This window comes from Dromiciops gliroides, chromosome 2 (assembly GCF_019393635.1).
Source record: "Dromiciops gliroides isolate mDroGli1 chromosome 2, mDroGli1.pri, whole genome shotgun sequence".
In the NCBI taxonomy this organism is placed as follows: domain Eukaryota; kingdom Metazoa; phylum Chordata; class Mammalia; order Microbiotheria; family Microbiotheriidae; genus Dromiciops; species Dromiciops gliroides.
Genome location: NC_057862.1, coordinates 41,864,693 through 41,887,645, shown reverse-complemented (window position 1 = coordinate 41,887,645; position 22,953 = coordinate 41,864,693). Strand labels below are relative to the sequence as shown.

Here is a 22,953-nt window from a genome sequence, read left to right as displayed (position 1 = left end):
CCCCATGGCCCTGCAAAAATAAATAAATAAGTAAGAAAGAATGAAGGACAAACAACAACAAGAAAACAGGCAAAATAAAATATTGTTTTCTTTAAGGTCCCTTCTACCTCTAAATCACAATATATGATCCTTGGTATGATTTGATCCTTGAAGCTCCCCATTGTTACCCTGTCATGTTTCTGTTCCAGTTGCTAATGTGATTCCCAAACATCATCCCTTTCCTCCTTCTGTCCAGGGTATCTATAGCATGCTCCTATAACAGTATCACTTCTTTTTTTTCTTCCTCCACTGATCTTCACTCAAATTCTTTCTGCCTCATTTATTTCATCAGATTCTTAGATTTTCTCATCTGGGTACTCTAATACCCAAAGTCTATGATCTCATGATGTGAGAGTTCTCTCTGCGCAGACTTTAACACCTCCATGCTTGACCCTCTTATGTTGCTCCTATGTTCTCCCATAAATCCAATACCAAGGGGCTTCCCAACATATTAGAGGGCCTTCCTTGCTTCTCCTTGAGAAGATACCATTACCAGTCCATCTCCTTTGTTTTTGTTTTGCAGGGCAATGAGGGTTAAGTGACTTGCCCAGGGTCACACAGCTAGTAAGTGTCAAGTGTCTGAGGCCAGATTTGAAAACTCAGGTCCTCCTGAATCCAGGGCCAGTGCTTTATCTACTGCACCACCTAGCTGTCCACTCCATCTCCTTTAATACTCATATATTCTTCTTCTTTTTTTTTTTGTGAGGCAATTGGGGTTAAGTGACTTGCCCAGGGTCACACAGCTCGTAATTGTTAAGTGTCTGAGGTTGAATTTGAACTCAGATCCTTCTGAATCCAGAGCCAGTGCTCTATCCACTGCGCCACCTAGCTGCCCCTAATACTCATATACTTCTATCGTGATGTTCTTTACAATGTTTCTCAATATATATATATTTTTTTTTGGGGGGGGTAATGTATTACAACCTGCTCACACCCACCACTTGTCTCTCCATTGCTTATTGGGTGATCCTCAATTTCTGCTTTCCAAAAACCAGAATGTTCCATGGATCACAGCCATACAACAACACTGGATGATTGTTAAGTCAAACAATATGCCTTTGTTTCAGAGATGATTGGGGTCACTAAAAGAACTCTGGAACTTTCCAAAGGAAGTCCAGCCAGCTCTCCTCCACTTGTTCTGTTCTGGGCCCAACACACTGTCAAATGAATTAACATATGAGGGCACTTTGCAAACCTTAAAGCACTATGGGAATGCTAGGTATTATTATTATCTAAGATCTATAAACTGGTGGGGGGCATCCAGGTGGTGCAGTGGATAGAGTACCAGCCCTGGATTCAGGAGGACCTGAGTTCAAATCTGACCTCAGACACTTGACACTTACTAACTGTGTGACCCTGGGCAAGTCACTTAACCCCAATTGCATCACCAAAAAAAAAAAATCTGACCTCAGATACCTATTATCTTTGTGACCCTGGGCAAGTTACTTCACCCTGTTTGCCTCAGTTTCCTCAACTGTAAAATGAACTGGAGAAGGAAATGGCAAACCTCTCCAGTATCTCTGCCAAGAGAACCCCAAATGGGGTCATGAAGAGTTGGACACAATTGAAAAACAACTGAACAACAACATACAATGATGGACAAATACTATAGAAATGTCATGTCATGGTCTGCCCACCGGGCACATCTCCACATCTCCTAAATGAGATCCACTCATTCTTTTCCTCTGTGAAGTCAGGTCAAACTTTTAGACATGGTTATGGATCTCATCTATTCTGGGGCTCGTATTCAACACTAGATTGAACATTTTGGAAGCCATACAGCTTTCCATTTTATACCTCACTTGGTATCAAGAATCAAAGGGTCGGGGCAGCTAGATGGCACAGTGGATAAAGCACTGGCCCTGGATTCAGGAGGACCTGAGTTCAAATTTGGCCTCAGACACTTAACACTTACTAGCTGTGTGACCCTGGGCAAGTCACTTAACCCCAATTGCCTCACTAAAAAAAAAAAAAAAGAATCAGAGGGTCTTTGAACAAGATTATTTCTGATACATCTTTTCAAGGAATCATATAATTCTGAGGGATGCAAAGGAGACACCTTGGTAGAGGAGAGCCTAGAAGGTGATGTTTGTTTTTACCATATAAAATGCTTTTGGAGAGTCTAAGGTAATTGCCTATTTTCCTATCTATATAAAAGTTTTATGAGCATAACTTATTTCACACACCAAGGGCATCCTTGAAAAAAGTATTAGAAGAAAACACTTTCCCAAATGACATCCCACCAGCAGACCCATATTTACCATCATACAATTGGCTGAAACATGTAGGAAGTATAAAACCCTTCACATTATTCTATCTTCTTAATATGCAAGGCTATTCTGTCCCTCTGTTCCCTCTTCTCTGTTGTATTCCTTCTGAACAGGGTCTACACATTCAGGGCCATTTTTCTTTATTTCTTCTTTTAAATTTGTACTGATGCCTTTAGTTTTTACATTACAATCATTTCCAGTTAGACTTACTTCAGATCCCACCACCGTCATCCAGGAGCCTCCAGAGCCATGTTCCCAACTCAACAATTGTCAGTGATACCTACAAGGTCAAATTTACCTCCTTGCACTAAGTTCAGTCTGATTATTATTTGATTTTTTTATTATTATTTGAACTATATTTGTGTATCTAGACATCTGAGGCCATAGATCTCATTGCTTAGAGAGAGTCACCTGTGAATTACTGGCCATTCTCAGAGGTTTTCTTCTCCCTTAATTGTAGCTGCTACTCTCTATACCTAGTGGTAAATACTCTGGTTAGCTTTTGTCCTTCTCTTTCCTTTCTAGTTTAAAACCCTCTTGAGCAGATTTGTAAGACTCTAGGTGCATGTATGTGTGTATGTGTGTATATATATGCATATATATATGTATGTATGTATGTATGTATGTTTGTTTGACCTGAGTTCAAATCTGACCTCAGATACTAGGTTGTATGACCCTGGGCAAGTCACTTGCCCCTGTTTGCCTCAGTTTCCTGATCTATAAAATGAGCTGGAGAAGGAGAGGGCAAAACACTTCAATGTCTTTGCCAATAAACCCCAATTGAGGTCATGAGATATGACTGAAGCGATTAAACAACATCAATAATCCCTGTTGTATTATTCTGCCATTGGTGATGACAACTGTAGGCCTTCTGACTGACCCCCAACCCTTTCTCTGCTTTCCCCTTCCTCATCCCTACCTTGAGCCACACCAAGACACAGCATTAAGGAAGGAAACTTGTTGTCACTTTATCACACGCTTTATTGATTCTTTTCTACTAAACAGAGTAGAGGCCCTTTCCCCAGACAGGAACCATGCAGTCAGCTCAGGGCTAGGACCCTAGCACAGTCATGAGCTTACATGGGATAGATTATAGGGGGTTGGCACACACATGGTTGTACATGTAAACAGAGAGAGAGTCAGAGCTACACTCAACACAGCTATCCACAGACACGGAGATTGCACACAGAGAGACACGGGCCCAGGCAGAGCTCATACATGGATGGGGATGAGAAGATCACACTAGAAGCGGATAGTGTCTTGAGAGAGGTCCTCTGAGAAGTCCATTTGTGGGAGAGCCTGAGGTGGGGACAACTGTTGTGATGTCCTTGTCTCTCCAGCTTTCTCCCTATCCTGGCTCTCCCAGGGGCCTCAGCCTGGGGTCAAGGTCAAGGTTGGGTTCAGGGCCAGTATTGGGGGTGATTGAAGTTGCTCCCAGACAGACTGTTTCTCGGGGGGGGGGGGGGGCGGGGCACGCAGGGAGAGATCGTTGCGAGGTTTACCTGGGACAAGAAACTTTTCCCACCCATTCCAGAAGCCAGAAACTGCCCTTAGACCAGGAAAATCTAAGCCCCAAGTCACCCCCTTTTTGAGTGGTGATGGGAGGAAGAGATTGTGTGCCCATATTGACACTGCTAAGCTCCACGGGACATGCAGTAAAGGGGCATTTAAGGGGAAGGGTCACTTACTGTGCCAGAAGGGGAGGGGCACGGCTTCTTCCTCTCCAGGGTCTTCACCTTTGAACCAGCAGAATCCACCTGGGATATGATGCTCCCCAAGACATTTTCAATCTGTAGGACCCGGTCCTTGAGTCTGAGGGTTGGGGAAGATGAACAGACTCATGTGAATGTGAAGGGATATAACCATATGCATCAGGATCAGGGAAGGACCCTGTGTGCCTGGGGTGGGGGGAGCGGGACCTTCATCTGTTCACCTGTGGAGTCCTATGAGCCTGCTTGGGGTGAGGGGCGGGGAGGCAAAGCCCTGCTTGTCAAGGGAAGACAGAAGCTTGTGTGCACTGGGGGCAAGGGAGGAGGGGGGATGAAGAGTCATCAGTGTCAGACTGTGGGGCCAACCACTGTGTCTGGGGGTTGACAAGGCTATTTAGGTGTCTTTGGGAATGAGGAGGGGATGTGAGGGTGTGTGGCTGGGGAATAGAAGCAGAGCTAGCTGTGTGTAGGGCTCTAGGAGAGAGGACTTGGAGGGATCAGATCTATGTATGGAAGGGGGGGACAGATCTGAGGATGATGGGGGTGGCACAAGAGGAAGGAGAATAGAGCTGTCAAGGAGTGTTGAAGAGAGGACAGAGATGTGTATTTATGGGTGGGATAGTTTTACTGGGGGACATATTCCCATGTGGTGAGAAGAGTACAGATTCTTGTATGTCTGGGGACTTTGGGATCGAAGACAGAGTTCTTTGTGTATTGGTGGAATATAGCCGTTGGTGCCTGGGGAAAGAATGGACAGAGCCCTGAGTGTCTGGGGCAAGGGACAGAGCCCTGTGTCTGTGCAGTCCCTCTGTATTCTGCCCTGGTCACACTTTCTGTGGCTTATTCTGCAGTCCGTGCTGGGCATTGCGCTTTAGGAAGGGCATTGAGAAATATGTCGAGCAGGGCAACTAGAATGGCGAGGAACCTCAGACACACTTCAAGTTGAAGAAGAGATGACTCAGAAGGGATATGAGAACTCGGTCCAAGATTGGAAGGATGGAAGAAGAATCAGTCATATTCTGGGTGTCCCTGGAGGATAGGACATAGAGCAATGAGTAGAAGCTATAAAAAGTTGAGCTGGATGGAAGGGAAAGCCATCTATCTCTCACTCAAGGCTGTCTGGAGAGACAGTGGGCTGGCTCCCCTTCCCTGGAGGTCCTCACTCCCAGGCTCAACAGCCACTTGTCAGGTAGGTTGTAGAAGGGCCTTCTGGAGGCATGAGCTGGGTTACATGGCCTTGAAGGTCCCTCCCAACTCTGAAATTCTCTGACTCGACCTACAACATGCACACAAGGGGCCAAACCCTGCTTATGTGTGTCTTGGGATGTCTGAGGCTTGATGGAGCCAGTTATTTCTGCAAGGAGCAGAGCTCTCTCTGTGAAGGGACAGAGCCACATGAGTCATGGGGGTCAAACCCCCAAGGACCAGGAAGGGGCAGCTGACACAACATTGTGTGTCTGGAGGCAGGGAGACTTTGTCTCTGGAAGAAAAAGAGTTTTGTGTCACTGGGGGACCAGGGAATATGGTTTGTGTCTTATATAGAAGATAAAGGTAACTGTATCTGAAGTGAAGGAGAAGAGAATAAGCATTTATTAAATGCCTACTATGTGCCAGGCACTATGCTAGGTGCTTTAAAAATATCATCTCCTTTGATCCTCACAATAATCCTGGGAGGAAGGTGCTATTACTTATCTCCGTTTTACAGTTGAAGAAACAGAGGCAGAGTTTAAAGTCCCTGTCAGTATTAACATTTGTTTGGAGGCAGCCAGGGTCAAGTGACTTGCCCAGGATCACATAGCCAGTAAGTGTCTGAGGCCAGATTTAACCTCAGGTCTTCCTGGCTCCAGGCCCGCCAGTCTATCCACTGTATCACCAGGAGAGCCGTCACAGAGGTCTGGGGAGGAACTGAGCCGTTTGTGTTTAGGGAGGACATTTCTGTGTATTGAGGTGAGAAGGTGACAGACTCATCCTAAGTTCTGGGGTGGAAGATGGAGCCTGGTGTTTCTGAGAAGTGGAGCCATCCTAGGAGTGTATCTGGGATTTGTATGCCCAGTGATTACAAACCCCTGTGTGTCTGAAGCACAGCAACCTGAGATCTTATTCGGCTGATTGGGGAGCTCATCAAATTGATCAAGGTGTTCTCGGGTTACTCTGCTTACTTACAGTGGGAAACCAGTGAGGGGAAGGGCATGGAATCTTTGGTGGCTGGAATGAGGAGATGGTGGGGTTAGAGAGAACCCTGTGTTCCTAGGGCAGGTTTCTGGATAGATGGGTGGGAGGAAGAGTCGGCAAACCCTTGTGTATGCCAGGGAAAAAGGGGTTAGAGACAGAAACTTGTGTCTGTGGGAGCCGGGGCACTGAGTGGCCTCCGTGCTTGCTTGAGAGCCCTGGGCATGTGTGATAGGTGGCATATCCCTTCATGTCAGGGATGGGATGGGGTGAGAACATAGCCCTGAGGATGGAGGTCAGGGACATGGCAGGGCATAGGGAAGGACAAGCCTGGTGTGCCCGGGCTTCATGGAGTCCTGAGTATCTAGAAAGGGACCCGTTTCTTCAGGGTATGGAGACCTGTGTGTCTGGGGAAAAGGAGGGAATAGTGGGTCTCATGGAACTGTGGGAGCCCAGAGACCTGTGTGTGGTGGGTGTGTCAGACCTATGGATGTCAATGGGGGAAAGAACTTTATGTTCTTCCTTTTCAAGACATCTTGAATGTCAGTGTGTCTTGGGGCAGGTACAGAGTGTGCAGGTAAGCAACAGAGCTGTGTCCATTTGGGGTGAAACAAAGGTCGGCTGTCAGGGATCGAGCTTTGTATGTTGGGGGAAGGGTTTCTGGAGAGATAATGGTGCGTCTGCCAAGGACAAACCTCGGTTTGTCAGGTTGTGGGGGCAGGAAGACAATGCCAAGAGTGTCCCAGACCAGGTGGAGGTAGAGGGCTGTGTCTGCCCTTGGGTCTTTGTGTCTGGAAGGGACCTCGGACCCTGTAAGGGTAGATGGGAAGGAGCTGGGGGGAGGGGGCAGTATGGTGTAATACCACAAAGTGGGAAGGGGGTTACAGAGAAGGAAAACCAAATCCTGTGCATTTGGGAATGGGACCAGAGCCATGGGAGCAGCAGAGAGAGGACAACAAAGTTCTATTTGTTTAGGGGATAGGGCCCTTGGGGGAGGGAGTTGGGGGAAGGGGAGAGGTATGCTGGGGGGGGGGGCAGACTGAGCCCTGTGGGCCTGAGAGTGGGTGGGTGAGAATGGAACAAAGTCCTGTGTGTCTAGAGTGGGAGACAAAAGTGTGTGTGTGTGTCTGTGTGTGTGTGTGTGTGTGTGTACAAATAAGTGTAAGGGCACAGTTGTATGGGTCTGGGGTGAGCAGGAGGAAGAGGGAGGAATGGAGGGAGCAGAGCAACTCGTGGTTAGGAAAAGACCAAAGTCTGAGGAAATGGAGGAGAGCCGTGTGTGTGTGTGTGTGTGTGTGTGTGTGTGTGTGTGTGTGTGTGTGTGTGTGTGTGTGTGTGTGTGTGTGTGTGTGTTGGGGGTAGGAGAGGGAGGATGATGGAGAACAGAGCAGAAAGGTGAAAGGACCTCCTGTCGGGGGTGGAGAGGGGGGTGAGGGCCATAGTCCCCGGTGTGTCTCGGGGCAGGGGAACCATGCCACGTGTTTTGTGATAAGCCCCAGGTGAGAGTGACCCCAGGGCCAGGGCCCTGAGCTTCCTGAACATAACAGGGCCTAGGGCTGAGCAGTGACAAGGTGTGGGGAAGGCGGCTGAGAAGAGTGTCGGGTAGACACACGCCTCCCACGTGGCCCCAGGTGCACATACCTGTGGAATTCCTCTCCGGAGACCCAGGGGCTTCCCTGGGCGGTCTCTGAGCGCCCCTCGTCCTTCCGGCCCAAGGTCTGGATCTCGGCACTCAGAGCCACCTGGTAGAGACCGCCGCTCACTGAGTGGCCAAGGCGGCGGCTTCGCCCCTGCTCCCCGGTGGTCCGATGAGGCCCCCAGGGATAGCCCCCCAGTCCCCTCCCCCATCCGCAGGCTCTCACCCGCTGCTCCTCTAGGTCCTGGCGCATTCTCTCCTGTTCCGCCTCATCGAGCACACAATTGCCGTCTGTATCAAACCTGGTGAAAGCCGCTGTGACCTCAGTGATTTCATGCTCCGCATGCCCCAGTCTGGGGAGGGGGGGTGATAGAGGAGGGGAAAGAGAGAGACAGATGAAAAGGAGAGGAGGGGAGAGAAGGGGAAGGGAGAGGAGAGAGAGGCCGAGATAAAGAGGGGAGGGGAGGGAGCTGTGATTGCCAAGCTCTGAGATCTCCCCCCTCTCATCTCTGGAATCTCTCTTCATGATCTATAATCATTTACATACAGTTGCATCGATCTCAAGGCCATCCGATCACACCCTCGACTCTCACAAATGAGGACGGGAGGGGGCCGCAGTGCCTGCTGGCCCACCGTCACACAGGCTGTAGGTAGCAGACTTAGGATTCCAATTCAGGTGGCCCAGCTCCAAAAGCAGCCTTCTCTCTCCGCTAGCACCTGCCCCCTCTCTTGCGCCCAGAGAGCCTGTTCCAGCCTGAAATGATGGCTGGACCACACTGTCCGTGGAGGAGAGGGACAGCGGATGTGGTTTGACATGGGAAGAAGAGGGCTAATGGGATAAAGCCAGGTTTGCGTCCGTGTGTGCACACGCACACGTGCAGGGGCACACTAGGGTTGTAGATGGCAGACTGGGCTCTTTCTTACTCCCTCAAGGTGTTGGTGAAATCCTCGAACTGGAGCTGCCTCTCCCCACCGCCAAGAACCCTCTGCACATCGGAGACCCGCTCCTTCTTCAGGCGCAGCCTCAGGAGAGTCTTGTTGTAACCCTTGAGAGGCAGAAATAAGCCGGGGGATAAAGAGGGGACCCAGCATGGCTACCCGCTGTGGGTCTCTGGCTACATGCCGCCCAAGGCAGCCTGGAGGCTTGGGGGGGTGGGGGGGGCAGGGGGGGCGGGGACGAGGCTGGTCACCTGTTTCAGGAGGTCTGAGAGCTGCAGCTCATCCTTCTGTTCAGCCAGCTCCTCTTTCACCTCAGAGTATGTGTCATTGATGATGGCCAGGAACATGTTCTAGGAGATGGGGACCAAGAACCTGTGTCCACACTCTGACCTACAGTCTACAGAGACCTGCTGACCCCGGGCAGCTGCTTGCACTGGCTCTAATGCGGTGTGCACTCAGTAGAAGTGGCACCGGGGGCAGCTAGGTGGCGCAGGGGATAGAGCACTGGCCCTGGATTCAGGAGGACCTGAGTTCAAATCCGACCTCAGACACTTAACACTTACTAGCTATGTGACCCTGGGCAAGTCACTTAACCCCAATTGCCCCTCCCAAAAAAAGAAGTGGCACCGGATTTGGAAACAGAAGACCTGGGTTAAAATTCGGACTCTCTTCCTTCCTACCTACTTCCTCTCTCTGGGTTCCAGTTATCTCATTGGTGAAACCAGAGGGTTGTACTGGACATCCTCTCAGAAAGAACAGGAGTCACCTACACAGAACACTTCCTCACAGCCAGCTGGTGAGGTCAGTGCTACTGATGAGAGCATCCCAATTAATTGAAGAGGAATCTGAACCTAGGTGACTTGTCCCAAATCACAGAACCACAGAACCAGGGTTGGAAGGGACCTGAGAGTCATCTTGTCCAAGCACTTCTTTTTACAGATGAGGAAACAGTCTGAAGTACTATGTCCAAGGTCATGTGGACAGGAACTGGCACAGGAGGGATTTGAACTCGGAACCAAAGACTCTAAGTTCAGAATTTCACATTCTTTCTCCTGCTTTCTCCCAACTCATCAGTGTAGGAGGCAAAATTCAAACCCAGGTCTCTCCTGATTGCAGGTCCAGTGCTCTTTCCATTTTGCCCCCTAACTCTCCAGCTAACAACAACAATAGCTAATATTTGCATAGCACCTACTATGTGCCAGACATTGTGCTAAGAACTTTACAAATGTCATCTCATTTGATCTTCACAACTCTGGGAAGTAGGGGCTATTATTATCCCCCTATGACAGATGAGGAAACTGAGGCAAACAGAGGTTGGGTGACTTGCCCAAAGTCACACAGCTAATAAGTGTCTGAGGTCAAATTTGAATTCAGGTCTTCCTGACTCCAGGCCCACCTCTCCACTGCACCATCAGCTGTTCCTTCTAGCTAAATATATCTTGATCCCACTGGCCCTATGGACTGCATTGACTCTGTGGATCCTGATGATTCCTCACACCACACTGACCCATTAACTCCCTCGCCATGCTGACCCATCCACGCCAATGTTCCCTGAGCACAGGCTGGTGTGGAGTCCCTCCACCATGATTCTGAAAATGTCACAGATTTGAGTGGGAGGCTCCCCCAGCCCCAAATCCAGTTTTGTAGGGACCTTAACCCTAGCCTGCCTTTAACTCCTTCCTTTCCCTTCACCCGCATCCCACTCCCAGCCCCAGTCCCGCCTTGGTCTCACCAGGAGCACAAAGAACACGAAGAAGACATAAGTGACGAAGTACGCGGGGCCCAGGATTCGGTTGGCTTTGTCGATAGCGTTGTAGTCAAAATCTCCAAGGATGATCCGGAACTGAGTGAAGCTGAGAGAGCAGGGCTCAGCTTCACCCAAGGTCCTGAGCCCCAGCCTCCAGCCCTGCCCCCCCAGCCCCATTCCCTGCTCCTGACTCGGGAACCAGGACACCCCACTGCCTCCCAGCCAGGTGCAGCCAGGGCAGGGGACCGGTGTTAGGGACATGAACAGGCCCTTAAGCACACATGGGTATACTTTCACACATGCACACACTGCCAATACATGTGTACCCACTCACACTCACCATGCCACATAATGCACCCACAGAGAGAGCTCCCTGTGGAGCACACATGCTCACACTCTCACATAGGCACACGCATACTCCATGTGAGATCTCACAAGTCCACGGGGCTCAGGGCAGAAGGAGGATACACTCACATGCACTTGACAAAAGTGCTAAAGTTTTCCACTTGGGTCCCAAAGAGCAGGAAGCCCAGCTGAGCATAAGCAAAGAAGACAATGAAGAACATGACCGCAAAACCTAGGATGTCCTTGGCACAACGTGCGAGTGTGGAAGAGAGCTGAGTCATTGTCTTATTGAAACTGATGTACTTGAATATCTAGGGAAGAAGCCCATGGGACCTGAGGCTTAGAGGGAATAGAGGAGGATGGGAAAATTCTGGGGGGACTCAGGAGGGGCCTGTGTGGTGAAGCCTTAGATGGCCTTGCATGAAGGCAGCTGGGCTTCTAATGGGAGCAAGAAACTAAAGGAATTGATGGGAGGGTCAGAGGGGGGATCCCTGAAGGGGTAACCATGTAAAGGGTCTCAAAGACAGGACAGGCTATCCTAGAAGGGTCCTTGTGCAGGGGATTATTTAGGGTAACCTGCATGAAGGACTCCAAAGGGAATGATTTGGGAATAGTTATGAGGACAAGTGGGGAGAGGGGTCCCCAGGGAACTGCTTATACCTTGATCCAAGCAAAGAAAAGGTTGACGGCATTCATATTGTTGTACTGTGTCTGCCAGAAAGCCAGAAACTCAAAGTCGGCATAGTCACTTGGCCGCTGTAGGAGGTGCCCCATGAGGCGGTTCACTTCTAGGGTACGGAACACATGGAAGCCCACAGCCATGATGGAGAGCTGAGGAGAGATGAAGGGGGTGGTTGGGAGGTCGCAGGAGCAGGAGGGAACATGAGAGAGTCTCCTTAGTTACTGCTATTACAGAAGTGGAAACTCTTAACCACCCTCTCCCTTACTAGGCTACATGTATGGTCACTGTCAGTGGCCACTAAGCCCTTTCATAGTCCCTGATTACTTTGTGTTCTCTAGGTTGTGTGTGTCTGTACAGAAGTCTCATGTGCTCAATCATACTGCAAACTACCCAAGGCAGATGACACAAGTGGGTTTGACACTGATGGAACTTTGTCACAAGATCAGCAATGGCCATGTCCTTAAAAGCAACTTTTAAACCCTCTCCTATTCTCTCAAGTGTGCCTGTGTCAGAGGTCAAGTGATCCTGGCAGTCAGAGATCAGGGGACCCTGACAACACTAACGGCTGCTCTCCCCTTTCTGTTATCCTGAGTAGGATAGAAGGGATAAGTGATATAGAGCCTTGAAGAAGCCCAAGCTGTGAATGAAAGAGCAGTATAGTTCAGTAGGCACAGCCACTAGTGGTGACTTTAACACCCTCTCCTCTGCCTTCCTTGTGGCTGCTGCTCATCTTCTGGGTAAGAAATGCTCGTTTTCCTTGGGCAGTATCCAGCTGGTCTTTAAGACTCAACATGGCTCTGGTTGGAAGACTGGCAGCAACTACACTTGAAGAGACCATGCCCTTGGTGGAGAAAATAAGTCTTTTTTGGGAAGATTAACAGTCTCAAAGCTGAACTCCTGGTCATTTGAGTGGCTGCTGCTATATCAATGTTATACAAACAACAAGGAAAGAGATCATTTCTTAATTATATGAATGAAATACCAGAGAAAGCCTTTGGGGTTAGGCAGAGATTCCAAAGAAGGGATTAATTTAGGAGCTCTGAGACAATTTGGCAAGGCATTCTTTGCCAGACAAGCTGGTAGCTCTGAGGGACACACTTGTCTTGGCTGAATGTCTGAAAGATGAGAGCCTGGACTCCATACCAAGAGGAAGGGGAACGGAATGCTACAGATAGGCAAGAGAGCTTTGGCTCATGCTGACAAGGTCAGGCAGTTTGGGCACATCGTGGCTTGAGCTTCACTCTGGATAGCTGTCCTGGCCCGGCCCTGTTGGTTGGGATCACAAAAGGGAGCCCTTAGAAAGACAAATGGGAGAAGGCCCGAGGCCTTCATTTCCTTGGGTCCAATGCACCAGATTTATCAGGTCCCAGGTTTTTGGTGCACAATCCCTGGCACAAGGATGTGGGCAGTACTCCCCCTGCCTGGAGTGGAGACCAAGGCAATGGACTTCCCTCAGCCTGGACCTACACAGGTGAGTTTTCTACCTTCTCCAAAAACTTAACTGGCTGGAGACCAATTTCAAGGTCCCCTGGGATGGGGGTAGGGAAGAGAGAAGCTGGGCCTAAAGGAAGTAGGTCCCAAGGTAAAGTTTAGGAGTGATAGGTAACACTTTAAGGATTATAAAGCACTTTGCATATCACTTGAGTTATCCCATTTGAGCTGGTCTGAATTCTATTGGCTATGAGTAAATTAAACCAGGAAGCTCCAAGTACAGGGGATAGAGAAAGTCACTTACTATGTGTAAGGCACTGTATTAAGCTCTGGGGAAACAAAAAGAGACAAAAACAGGGTCTTTACCCTCAAGGAGATCACATCCTAATAAGGGGGAAACAATATGCAAAAAATTACACAGACTGAATAGATATGGATATGTGTATATATCTATAGAGACAGAGATGGAGAGAGGAAGAAGGAAGGGAAAAAGGAGGGGGGAGGAGGGAGGGAGCGAGGGAGGAAGGAAGGAAGGAAGGAAGGAAGGAAGGAAGGAAGGAAGGAAGGAAGGAAGGAAGGAAGGAAGGAGGAAGGAAGGAGTGAAGGAAGGAAGGAAGGAAAGAAGGAAGGAAGGAAGGAAGGATGGAAGGAAGGAAGGATGGAAGGAAGGAAGGAAGGAAAGAAGGAAGGAAGGAAGAATGGAGGGAGGGAGGGAAGGAAGGAAGGGAGGGAGAGAAGGAAGGAAGGAAGGAAGGAAGGAAGGAAGGAAGGAAGGAAGGAAGGAAGGAAGGAAGGAAGGAAGGAAGGAAGGAAGGAAGAAGGAAAGAGTGAAGGAAGGAAGGAAGAATGGAGGGAGGGAGGGAAGGAAGGAAGGGAGGGAGAGAAGGAACGAAGGAACGAAGGAAAGAAGGAACGAAGGAAGGAAGAAGGGAAGGAGGATAAAAGAGGGAGGGAAGGAAGATAAAAAGGTAGTTCAGGAGATAGCACTTCCCCCTTTTTGGCAGGACACAGGAGGTACCATAGATTCCACCATCTCCTTCTGTTCCCCCAATGCCTGGAATGATTTCTCTCCTCACCTTTACCTCCTAGAAACCCTAGTCACCTTAAATACCACCTCCTACAAGAAGCCTTCCCTGATTTACCCAGTTGTCAATGCTCCCCACCCCTCAGTCTCCTTGGCCATATTTTATACTAGTTTGTCCATAAAAATAAATCCCACCTTCTGCAGGAGGGAGGCCTTTGCCTCACCAACCCCCAACTGCCACTGCATTCTCTCTGAGATTACCTTCAGATTATACAGTATAAATCTTGTTTATATATAATTATTTTCATCTTGTCTCCCCCCACCCCCATTAGAATGTAAACTCTTTGAAGGCAGGGAACAGTATTTTTGTCTTTCTTTGTTCTCAAAGTGCTTTACACAGTGCCTGGCAAATATTAAGTATGTATTGATTGACTGCTTATATACATATTACTTCTATTCCAATAGAATGTTGGTTTTTTTTGTAGGGCAATGAGGGTTAAGTGACTTGCCCAAGGTCACACAGCCAGTAAGTGTCAAGTGTCTGAGGCTGGATTTGAACTCAGGTCCTCCTGAATCCAAGGCCAGTGCTTTATCCACTGTACCACCTAGCTGCCCCATTCCAATAGAATGTAAACTACTTGAAAGCAGGTATTTTCTTTTCTTTCTTTCTTTTTCTTTCTTTCCTTCCTTCCTTCCTTCCTCCCTCCCTCCCTTCCTCCCTCTCCCTCTCTCTCTCCCTGTCTCTTTCTTCTTTCCTTTCTTTTTCTTTCTTCCTTCCTTCCTTCCTCCCTTCCTTCTTCCTTCCTTCCTTTCTTTCTTTCTTTCTTTCTTTCTTTCTTTCTTTCTTTCTTTCTTTCTTTCTTTCTTTCTTTCTCTTCTTTCTTTCATTATTCCTGGCACACAATAGGTGATTAGTAAAAGTTGGTAAAATTGCTGAATCGAAGTTGTTTTTTTTTTTTAATTGGAGCAGATGGGGCAGCTAGGTGGCACAGTGGATAGAGCACTGGCTCTGGAGTCAGGAGGACCTGAGTTCAAATCCGGCCTCAGACACTTGACACTTACTAGCGGTGTGACCCTGGATAAGTCACTTAACCCCAATTGCCTCACAAAAAAAAAAAAATGGAGCAGATGAGAGGACAGGAAGAAAAAAGATCCACAGAATGTTCGGAAGATTCTGGACAAGGGAAGCAATGAGGTATATGGAAATGTTAGGCCACAAGAAAGCTGCTGATAAGCCAGAATGTCCAGGATGTCCACAAGAGAAACAGCTGGGAAGTCAGAGGATCTGGGGGAGTGAAAAATGTCCTACCCTGGGCCTCGGGAAAGGCCTCCATGCACAATCCCACCTCTGACACTATCTAGCTATGTGATCTTGGCCAAGTCTCTTCTTGGGCCTTCATTTCCTCATTTGTAAAGCAAAGGGGTTGGACTAGATGACGTGAAATCCTCTCCCGCTCTTGACCTATGGCCTATGACCCTTTTCCATGGCCCCCCTGCCAGCAGGAGGCCACCACTTCCCACCCCCTCCCCACCTCCCGTGGCCAGCGTGATGCAGGTGCCCCTCCTCACCAGGATGACCACCACATCCAGGATGTTCCAAACACTGCTCAGATAATGGAGCTTGTGAATCCTCAGCTCCAATGCCTCTTCCACCACATAATAAAAGATGAAAACGCAGAAGACAATCTCACATCCCACGATGAAAAAGTCCCAGGAGCTCACATAGCGGATCAGCTTTACAGTTCGGATTTGCCAGGACGGAACAGCCCCCCCTGTGGCTGGGAACTCCACCACTAGCCTGGGGGACCACAGGGGATGAGACGGGTGAGATATGCCCCCTTCTGACCAGCAGCCCCCCAAAGAGTAGTGTTAAAGCCCAGGGAGAGGGAAAGGCTTCAAGACGGGGACAGGGCCTCTAGTAGATAGTTGGGCCAAGGAAGGGGAAAGGGATACAGGGAGATATAAGATCTCAGGGGTGGGGATCCGGGCCCACCTCAGCACACAGAAGAGGTTGATGTTGGCATTATAAACAGAGAAGTCAATGAAGACAACACGGGTGCCCCGGTCCAGCCACAGCCCATCTTTCAGGCCACGCAGGACGTTGGCACTAGCTTCCCGGGGCCCTGGTAGGTCCATGTAATAGCCACCACCGCTGTAGCTCGTAAGCTGGCCCCAGTGAGATGAGCCCCCCAGCTCATCCTCTGAATGGTATGTCCACCTGCCATGGGCGATAAAAGTAGGTGGGAGAGTCAATCCTTCCTCACAGCAGTGGTTACAACTCCTATTAGTGAACCTCTCCCATCCCCCATTCCTACATGTGCCTCTTCTGCCATTGTCACTTCATCGCCACTTCCAAGAGGGGAGAAGCACTTTAGAGGTTATCCAGCCAACCCTCTCCGTGAGCAAGAACCCTGTCTGCAGCATCACTGCCAAGATTTTCCCCAACACACAACTAAATCAACGCTTGAAAACTCTCCATCAAAGGAGAAGTAACCATTTATTTCCATTCCACTTTAAGATAGTTCTAATTATTAAAAAGTCTTTCAAAATGGGGCCTCAGCCTACCTTTCAGGAACATCTCCTCACTTCCCAGTACTGCTTTTCGGAGTCAAGCAAAATAAAGCTAATCCCTCTTTTCACTTAGACCTTCAAATACTTAAAGGGAGCTACCATGTTGCTCTCTCCCCACCATCCCATAATCTCTTCTTCAGGCTAAGCATCCCCACTTCTTTCATTCATTCATAGTATGGCATAATCTTTGGTCTCATTGCTACCCAAGGTGCCAACCAGTCGATGTGCCCTGGGTATTTAATGTCCTTCCTAAGACATGCACTAAACATAATATTCTAGATGTGTTTTGACTAATAAAGAGAGCAAAAGGACAATCATTTCCCTAGTCCTGTGCACTATGCCTATTAATGCAGACTAAGGATTTTCAACTGTAACACTCTTGAGCAATGTTGGGCTTCATGACATTGCACAAAGGTATTTTTTTTTCACATGAACTCTTGTCAAGACACACTTCCCCCATCCTGAAATTTTGCAGTTGATTTTTTGAACCCTGGCATAGGACTTTACACTTATCCCTGCTGAATTTAATTTTATCAGATTCAGCCTATCATACTAACTTCTTGAAACCTTTTTAGTACCAATTCTATCATGTGTATTAATATCCATCCTAGTTTTGTGTCCCCTTAATATTATATAAGCATGATATCTATACCTTCATCTATCAACAAAGCTATTGGAGAAAACAGGACTGAGGGGAAAAAGTCTCCACTAGAAACTTTCTTCCAAATGGACATTGATCCATTGATTATTTTTCTTTAGGTCTAATCATTCGACCAGTTTCAAATCCACCTAATGCTTTGCTTAAATCTGGTATACAATATGACATCCCCCAGAGCTCCTGGTCTAATTTGCAAAATGATGATGAAGATGATGAAGAAATGAGGTTTGAATGACATGACCCATTCTTGATGAAGTAATGCCAGTCCCATCCCATCATCTCTATCCCTCCATCCCTTATCTTGTCCCCATCCCCGACAATTTCATCCCCACGATTCCATCCTCTTCCCCTGTCCCCTATTTTCTTTCCCCAAACCAAGAGTCCCCTCGTTACCTCTCCTTTCCTAGCTCCACTCCTCTTGAAACTCTCCAAAGCTCAAAAAAAGCAACCTTCTCTTGTCCAGCTCCCATTTCATCTTTCAATCCTCCTGGACAAGACCAAAATGTCCTTTCTATCTTCACAGAGCATAGGGGTCTCACTTACGCAGTGCCATTGAGGGGTCCAAAAGGGAGCCTCTCCTCCTTGTCTGGGGAGTAAACATCATAACAGCCCAATATGTCCTCTCGGAAATCTTCATGCACAGCACACGAGTCATTCCTCACTTTGAGCTGCCGCAGTCTTGGAACACCCAGGAGCAGGTTCTCGTAGTAGATGAATGAGTGTGTACTCTGGCCCAGGCTCTGGTTGTTATACCACTTGTTCCAGTAGAGACTGTCAAGCAATGGGCCCTGGGCAAACTGAACCCAAGGCAAGCCCAGGATTGGGGAAGATGGCTTGGCCTCATACTTCCCAATCTAATACCCATTCCCCAGTCTGGCGCCCTGTTACCCAGAGCAGTTAACACCTACAGATTACAGAATCACACCATTTCAGGACCAGAAAGCCCATCTAATCCAACCCATGCCTGCAAAAGAATACCGATTACAATATACCTGACAAGTAGTCACCCAGCCTTTATTCAAGACCTCCAGTGGGGAAGAGGACAATCACCTAACTTCATCCCCAGTCTGACCCCTGCCCCCAACAGTCTGACTCCTGTGACCCATGGCTATCAAGTGGTTGAGGAACAGACTCGTCTCTGGCCTGATCCTTTGAACCAAACACATGTGGTTCTTGACCCAATGCCTTGCTTTGACTCCCTCCCCTACTATGGTCTTAAGCCCTTGGGGAAAGCCCCAAACTCACGCCCCAGAAGTCTTTCATGCTGCTGATGGTCTGGAAGGAGACTCCACTAGCAGATGGGGTTTGTAAGAAGAGTTCCGACATCACTTTGGTGTAGTAATAAGCACTGGAGCTAGTCATTCCATAAGTCACTGGAAAGTAACAGGGAAATTGATTTCCTGGTCCCAGCCCGGGCATTTCCATCTAACCAGGAAGTAGTGGAAGAGACTCGTGGATAGATTAGGGAGGCCAGGATTTTCCTCTCAAGGATCCCCTCAAACATCCATCAATAAGTCTTTATGGTTTGGTTGTTCTGGAATTTCTTTCTACTCATGCTGGAGTTGTCTCTTTTTTCTAGGATATATCATCTCTTGAGATAATGGGTTCTATAAGTTTGCTCCCCTTGGGTAAGGGAGGAAGTTGTTTCATGTTTTCTTTAAATTGTTTCCTTTGGGTTTTATAATTACCCCCTTTGTCCTTGCCCAAAGCTGGGAGCTTGGTCCAGGGAGCTAAAGGGCCCCCCCCGCCAAACCTCTATCATTTACTACCACTCAAATCCTTAGACCAGTGAATTTCAGTGACCACCATCTCCTATCCTGGGCAGTCACTGAGAACTTAGGGTCAGAGAGCTACGGTAAACTGTAAAGAATTTGTCTGTAAACTTTGAGAATAACCCATTTATTGGGCTAAATTATTCTGATTTTTGAGATGATAGGAAAAAGTATCTCTTAGTTTTTTCTATTTCTTCCCCAACTTTTAGACATAAGAGGGGAGATCTGTAAATGCATGGGTAGAACCCTAAAACGGAGCCATGCCAACAAACTGTTTCCTGATTGGCTGAGAATAAGCCTGGAATTAGGAGAATTGGCCAATGAACTCAATCTAGAGACCCCCAAATGAATGGCACCCCAAAATAGCTTGGAGTTATTTTGAGAAAATGACATCATTCTTGAATGAGAGTCCTGAGGAAACAAGGTAATATGGTAAGGAGGAATAGCCCAGAGAAATTCATGGTTCAGGCTAAGCCTCAGGAACTTTAGGATCCTGTATACCTTAACACACCTATTCTGGACTACCATCAAAATCATAGAATCTCAGATTTGTGAGGAGCCTCTGAGGCCCAGGCCAATGCATTTTTTTTATTTGGTTTTGTTTCATGAGGCAATTAGGGTTAAGTGACTTGCCCAGGGTCACACAACTAGTAAGTGTCAAGGGTCTGAGGCCAGATTTGAACTCAGGTCCTCCTGAATCCAGGGCCAGTGCTCTATCCACTGCACCACCCAGCTACCCATTCCCCAATCTATTCTTCATCAGGAGTCTTTTCTACAACACCCCTAGCAACATCCCCCATCCAACTTTTGCTTGAAGACAACCAGTGATGGGGTATTCCCTACCTCTTTAGGCAGCTCATTCCACTTCCGAATGGCTCTATTTATAAAGACTTTTCTGCTTATTTGGAACTGAAATCTACCTCCCATTACTTCTAGTTCTGTGTTCTGGGGCCAAGCAGAACAAACATGATATAGTGGGAAGAACGATGGATTTGGAGTCAACTGAACCCAGGTTCGAATCCTGACTCTGCTATGTGCTATCTAGGTGATGAACCTGGGCAAATCATTTAACTTCTCTGGGCATCAGTTTCCTTATGTGTAAAGTGAGGGGTTTGGGTGATATGGTCTCTTAAGGCCACTTTCAACCTAAAGTTATGATGCTATGTCTAATTCCTCTTACACGTGACAATTTTTCAGTCATATCCCAACCCTGTCTTCTTTCTTCTAAAAAAGAAATTCCCAATTTCTTCAACTGATATTCACATGGCAGACTTTCCAGACTCTTTTCTATTCTGGTTTTTCTCCTACAGACATGTTCCAGGCCATACTAAAATGTCATGTCTCATATTGAACACAATACCCCAGATGTGCTCTGATGAGGGCAGAAAACAATGGAACTAGCTCCTCATTCTAGATATGACATTTCAGGGTCTTGCCCAGGGAAATCCCTCCGTAAATTTGTGGTGAATCCCATATTAGGTTGTTTTAGCTGCCTTGTCATACTGATGGCTCATTTTTTGCTTCTGGTCCAATAAAAACCCCAGATCTTTTCTTTTTTTTACATGAATCATCATCAGGCTATGCCTCTGTGTCTTCTATTTATATAGTTGATTTTTACAATATTAATGTAAGACATTACATTAGTCCTAATAAAATTTCATCTTATTAAGATTCAGCCCAGGGGGCAGCTAGGTGGTGCAGTGGACAGAGCACTGGCCCTGGAGTCAGGAGTACCTGAGTTCAAATCCAGCCTCAGACACTTAACACTTACTAGCTGTGTGACCTTGGGCAAGTCACTTAACCCCAATTGCCTCACTTTAAAAAAAAAAAAAGATTCAGCCCAATGTTCTAGTCTGCCAAGATATTTTTGGAATCCTATTCTATTGTATAATGTGTTAGTTATTCCTATTTGATCTGTGTCATGAACAAATGTGATAAAATACTTTATAAAGTCATTTTTCATTTTTAAAAAATCACAATTTTAAATAGATTCGTATAAGGACAGATTCCTGGGATACTCTATCAGAGACCTCTCTCAAGATTAAAATTGGTCATTTATTACTCTTTGGACCAGTCATCCAACCAGTTCTGAATCCTCTCCTAACTGGGTTTGAGCCCACATCTCTTCATCCTGTCCATAAGAATAGTGTGAATATTTTTATCAACTGACTCTCTGAAATTCAAGTAAAATTTATCTACAATATTCTCCAAATGAATCAATCAAGGAACCTTGCCCAACAAGAAAGAAAGAAAAAAAGGAAGAGAAGAAGGGAAGGAAGGAAGGAAGGAAGGAAGGAAGGAAGGAAGGAAGGAAGGAAGGAAGGAAGGAAGGAAGGAAGGAAGGAAGGAAGGAAGGAATTGCCTTAGCTTACCATCTATTCCTGGCCAAAGAGAGAGGTACAGCATCCCAGGCACAACCCTACCCCCACCCCAACACACACACACACACACACACACACACACACACACACACACACACACACACGCTATCTCTAAGTGACACCAATTTTTCTTCCTAAATAGTCATCCTGTTAACAATATACTCTAAAATGAATCCAGGGATCAATACCAAGCTCGCTGGCCCATAGCCCAAAGAATCCACTTTCTTCATATTTTTGAAAATCATGATAATATTTTTCTCATATCCTGCTGTCTTGTGTGACAGCTTCTGGTCTGCAGGATTTTTTCAAAGATCATTGCCAATGGCTCATTAATTATATCCTCAAGTATTTTCATTGCTCTGGTGTATAGTTCATCAGGGCCCAATGATTTGAATTCATTAAGGGCAGCTAAGTGTTCTTTGACCAGCTTCTCACTTATTTGAGGTTTCAATTTCCTGTTAATTATTTTTATTCCATCCATTACATTCCCAAAATGGATCTCCTTGGTAAATAAAAGCAAAGTAAAAGTGGGGTAATTTTGTGTTCTTGCCATCATCCATTATCATCATCCTATCTGCCTTAATCACTTCTCTGACCTTTTTCTTGTCCCAATATAGCTTATATAAGGGAGATACATCAAGTTTGATTAGGGACTACCATGATCTGCCTTATCTATACTTTACAATAATCCCCATATTCTTTTTTTTTTTTTTTTAGTGAGGCAATTGGAGTTAAGTGACTTGCTCAGGGTCACACAGCTAGTAAGTGTTAAGTGTCTGAGGCCGGATTTGAACTCAGGTACTCCTGATTCCAGGGCCAGTGCTCTATCCACTGTGCCACCTAGCTGCCCCCTACCCCCATATTTTTTATGGTTCTTAATGTTTATTACCAAATTTGGTGCCTCCTGAACTCTAATAGTTCTGACATTATTTATATAAGACTGCTCACTCTTTAAGTATCCTCCATCACCTTCCTTTCATTCCAAATCCTATATATATTTTAAAAGATGAGTTTCTTCTGCATCCACTTTCCTCTCTTTAGACAACTCTCCTTCTTCATCAGAATTGTTTGCATTGTCAGAATTTAAAACTGAAAAACCAGGACCCCTGAAAAGAGATAAGGACACTTCCAAACAAGAGAGGAAGTGCTATTGGATTGATGAGGACTTGAGCCAGCAGAAGTGACTGAGAAGAAGCAGTCAGAGAGCAGAGAGAACCATTGTGTGAAGGAAGCAATGAATACCCAGAAGAAGGGGTTGGTATTTAACAGAGACAAAGCCTGAGAAAAAGTCCTTAGATTTGTCAATGAAGAAGTCATGGATAGGGGCAGCTAGGTGGCTCATTGGATAGAGCACCAGCCCTGGATTCAGAAGGACCTGAGTTCAAATCCGGCCTCAGACACTTAACAGTTACTAGCTGTGTGACCCTGGGCAAGTCACTTAACCCCAATTGTCTCATAAAAAAGAAAGTAACTACCAAAGAAGTCATGGATGACCTCGGAGAGCCAGATTTCAGTTGACTGGTAAAGATGGAAGCAGAGGTGTGCTGGAGCCAGCTCTAGGGCTCATCAATTGTTGTATT

At 47.0% G+C, this 22,953-nt stretch overlaps 1 protein-coding gene across 5 annotated transcripts in view; it reads right to left on the bottom strand.

Moving 5' to 3' along the window:
• Window positions 1-3,279: 3,279 nt before the first annotated feature.
• PKD2L1 (polycystin 2 like 1, transient receptor potential cation channel) overlaps window positions 3,280-22,953 on the bottom strand; it is a 63,588-nt gene continuing 43,914 nt past the window's right edge. For all 5 annotated transcript variants that reach the window (XM_043989953.1, XM_043989948.1, XM_043989951.1 and 2 more), the window contains 13 exons: window positions 18,466-18,593; window positions 17,764-18,017; window positions 15,985-16,209; window positions 15,561-15,789; window positions 11,515-11,685; window positions 10,984-11,165; window positions 10,495-10,615; window positions 9,014-9,112; window positions 8,748-8,869; window positions 8,050-8,176; window positions 7,829-7,929; window positions 3,998-4,121; window positions 3,280-3,608 (listed from right to left, as the gene is read on the bottom strand). In XM_043989953.1, the coding sequence (XP_043845888.1) occupies window positions 3,552-3,608; window positions 3,998-4,121; window positions 7,829-7,929; window positions 8,050-8,176; window positions 8,748-8,869; window positions 9,014-9,112; window positions 10,495-10,615; window positions 10,984-11,165; window positions 11,515-11,685; window positions 15,561-15,789; window positions 15,985-16,209; window positions 17,764-18,017; window positions 18,466-18,593 (1,940 nt within the window). In that variant the 3' untranslated portion in view covers window positions 3,280-3,551. The remainder of the gene's footprint in view (window positions 3,609-3,997; window positions 4,122-7,828; window positions 7,930-8,049; window positions 8,177-8,747; window positions 8,870-9,013; window positions 9,113-10,494; window positions 10,616-10,983; window positions 11,166-11,514; window positions 11,686-15,560; window positions 15,790-15,984; window positions 16,210-17,763; window positions 18,018-18,465; window positions 18,594-22,953) is intronic.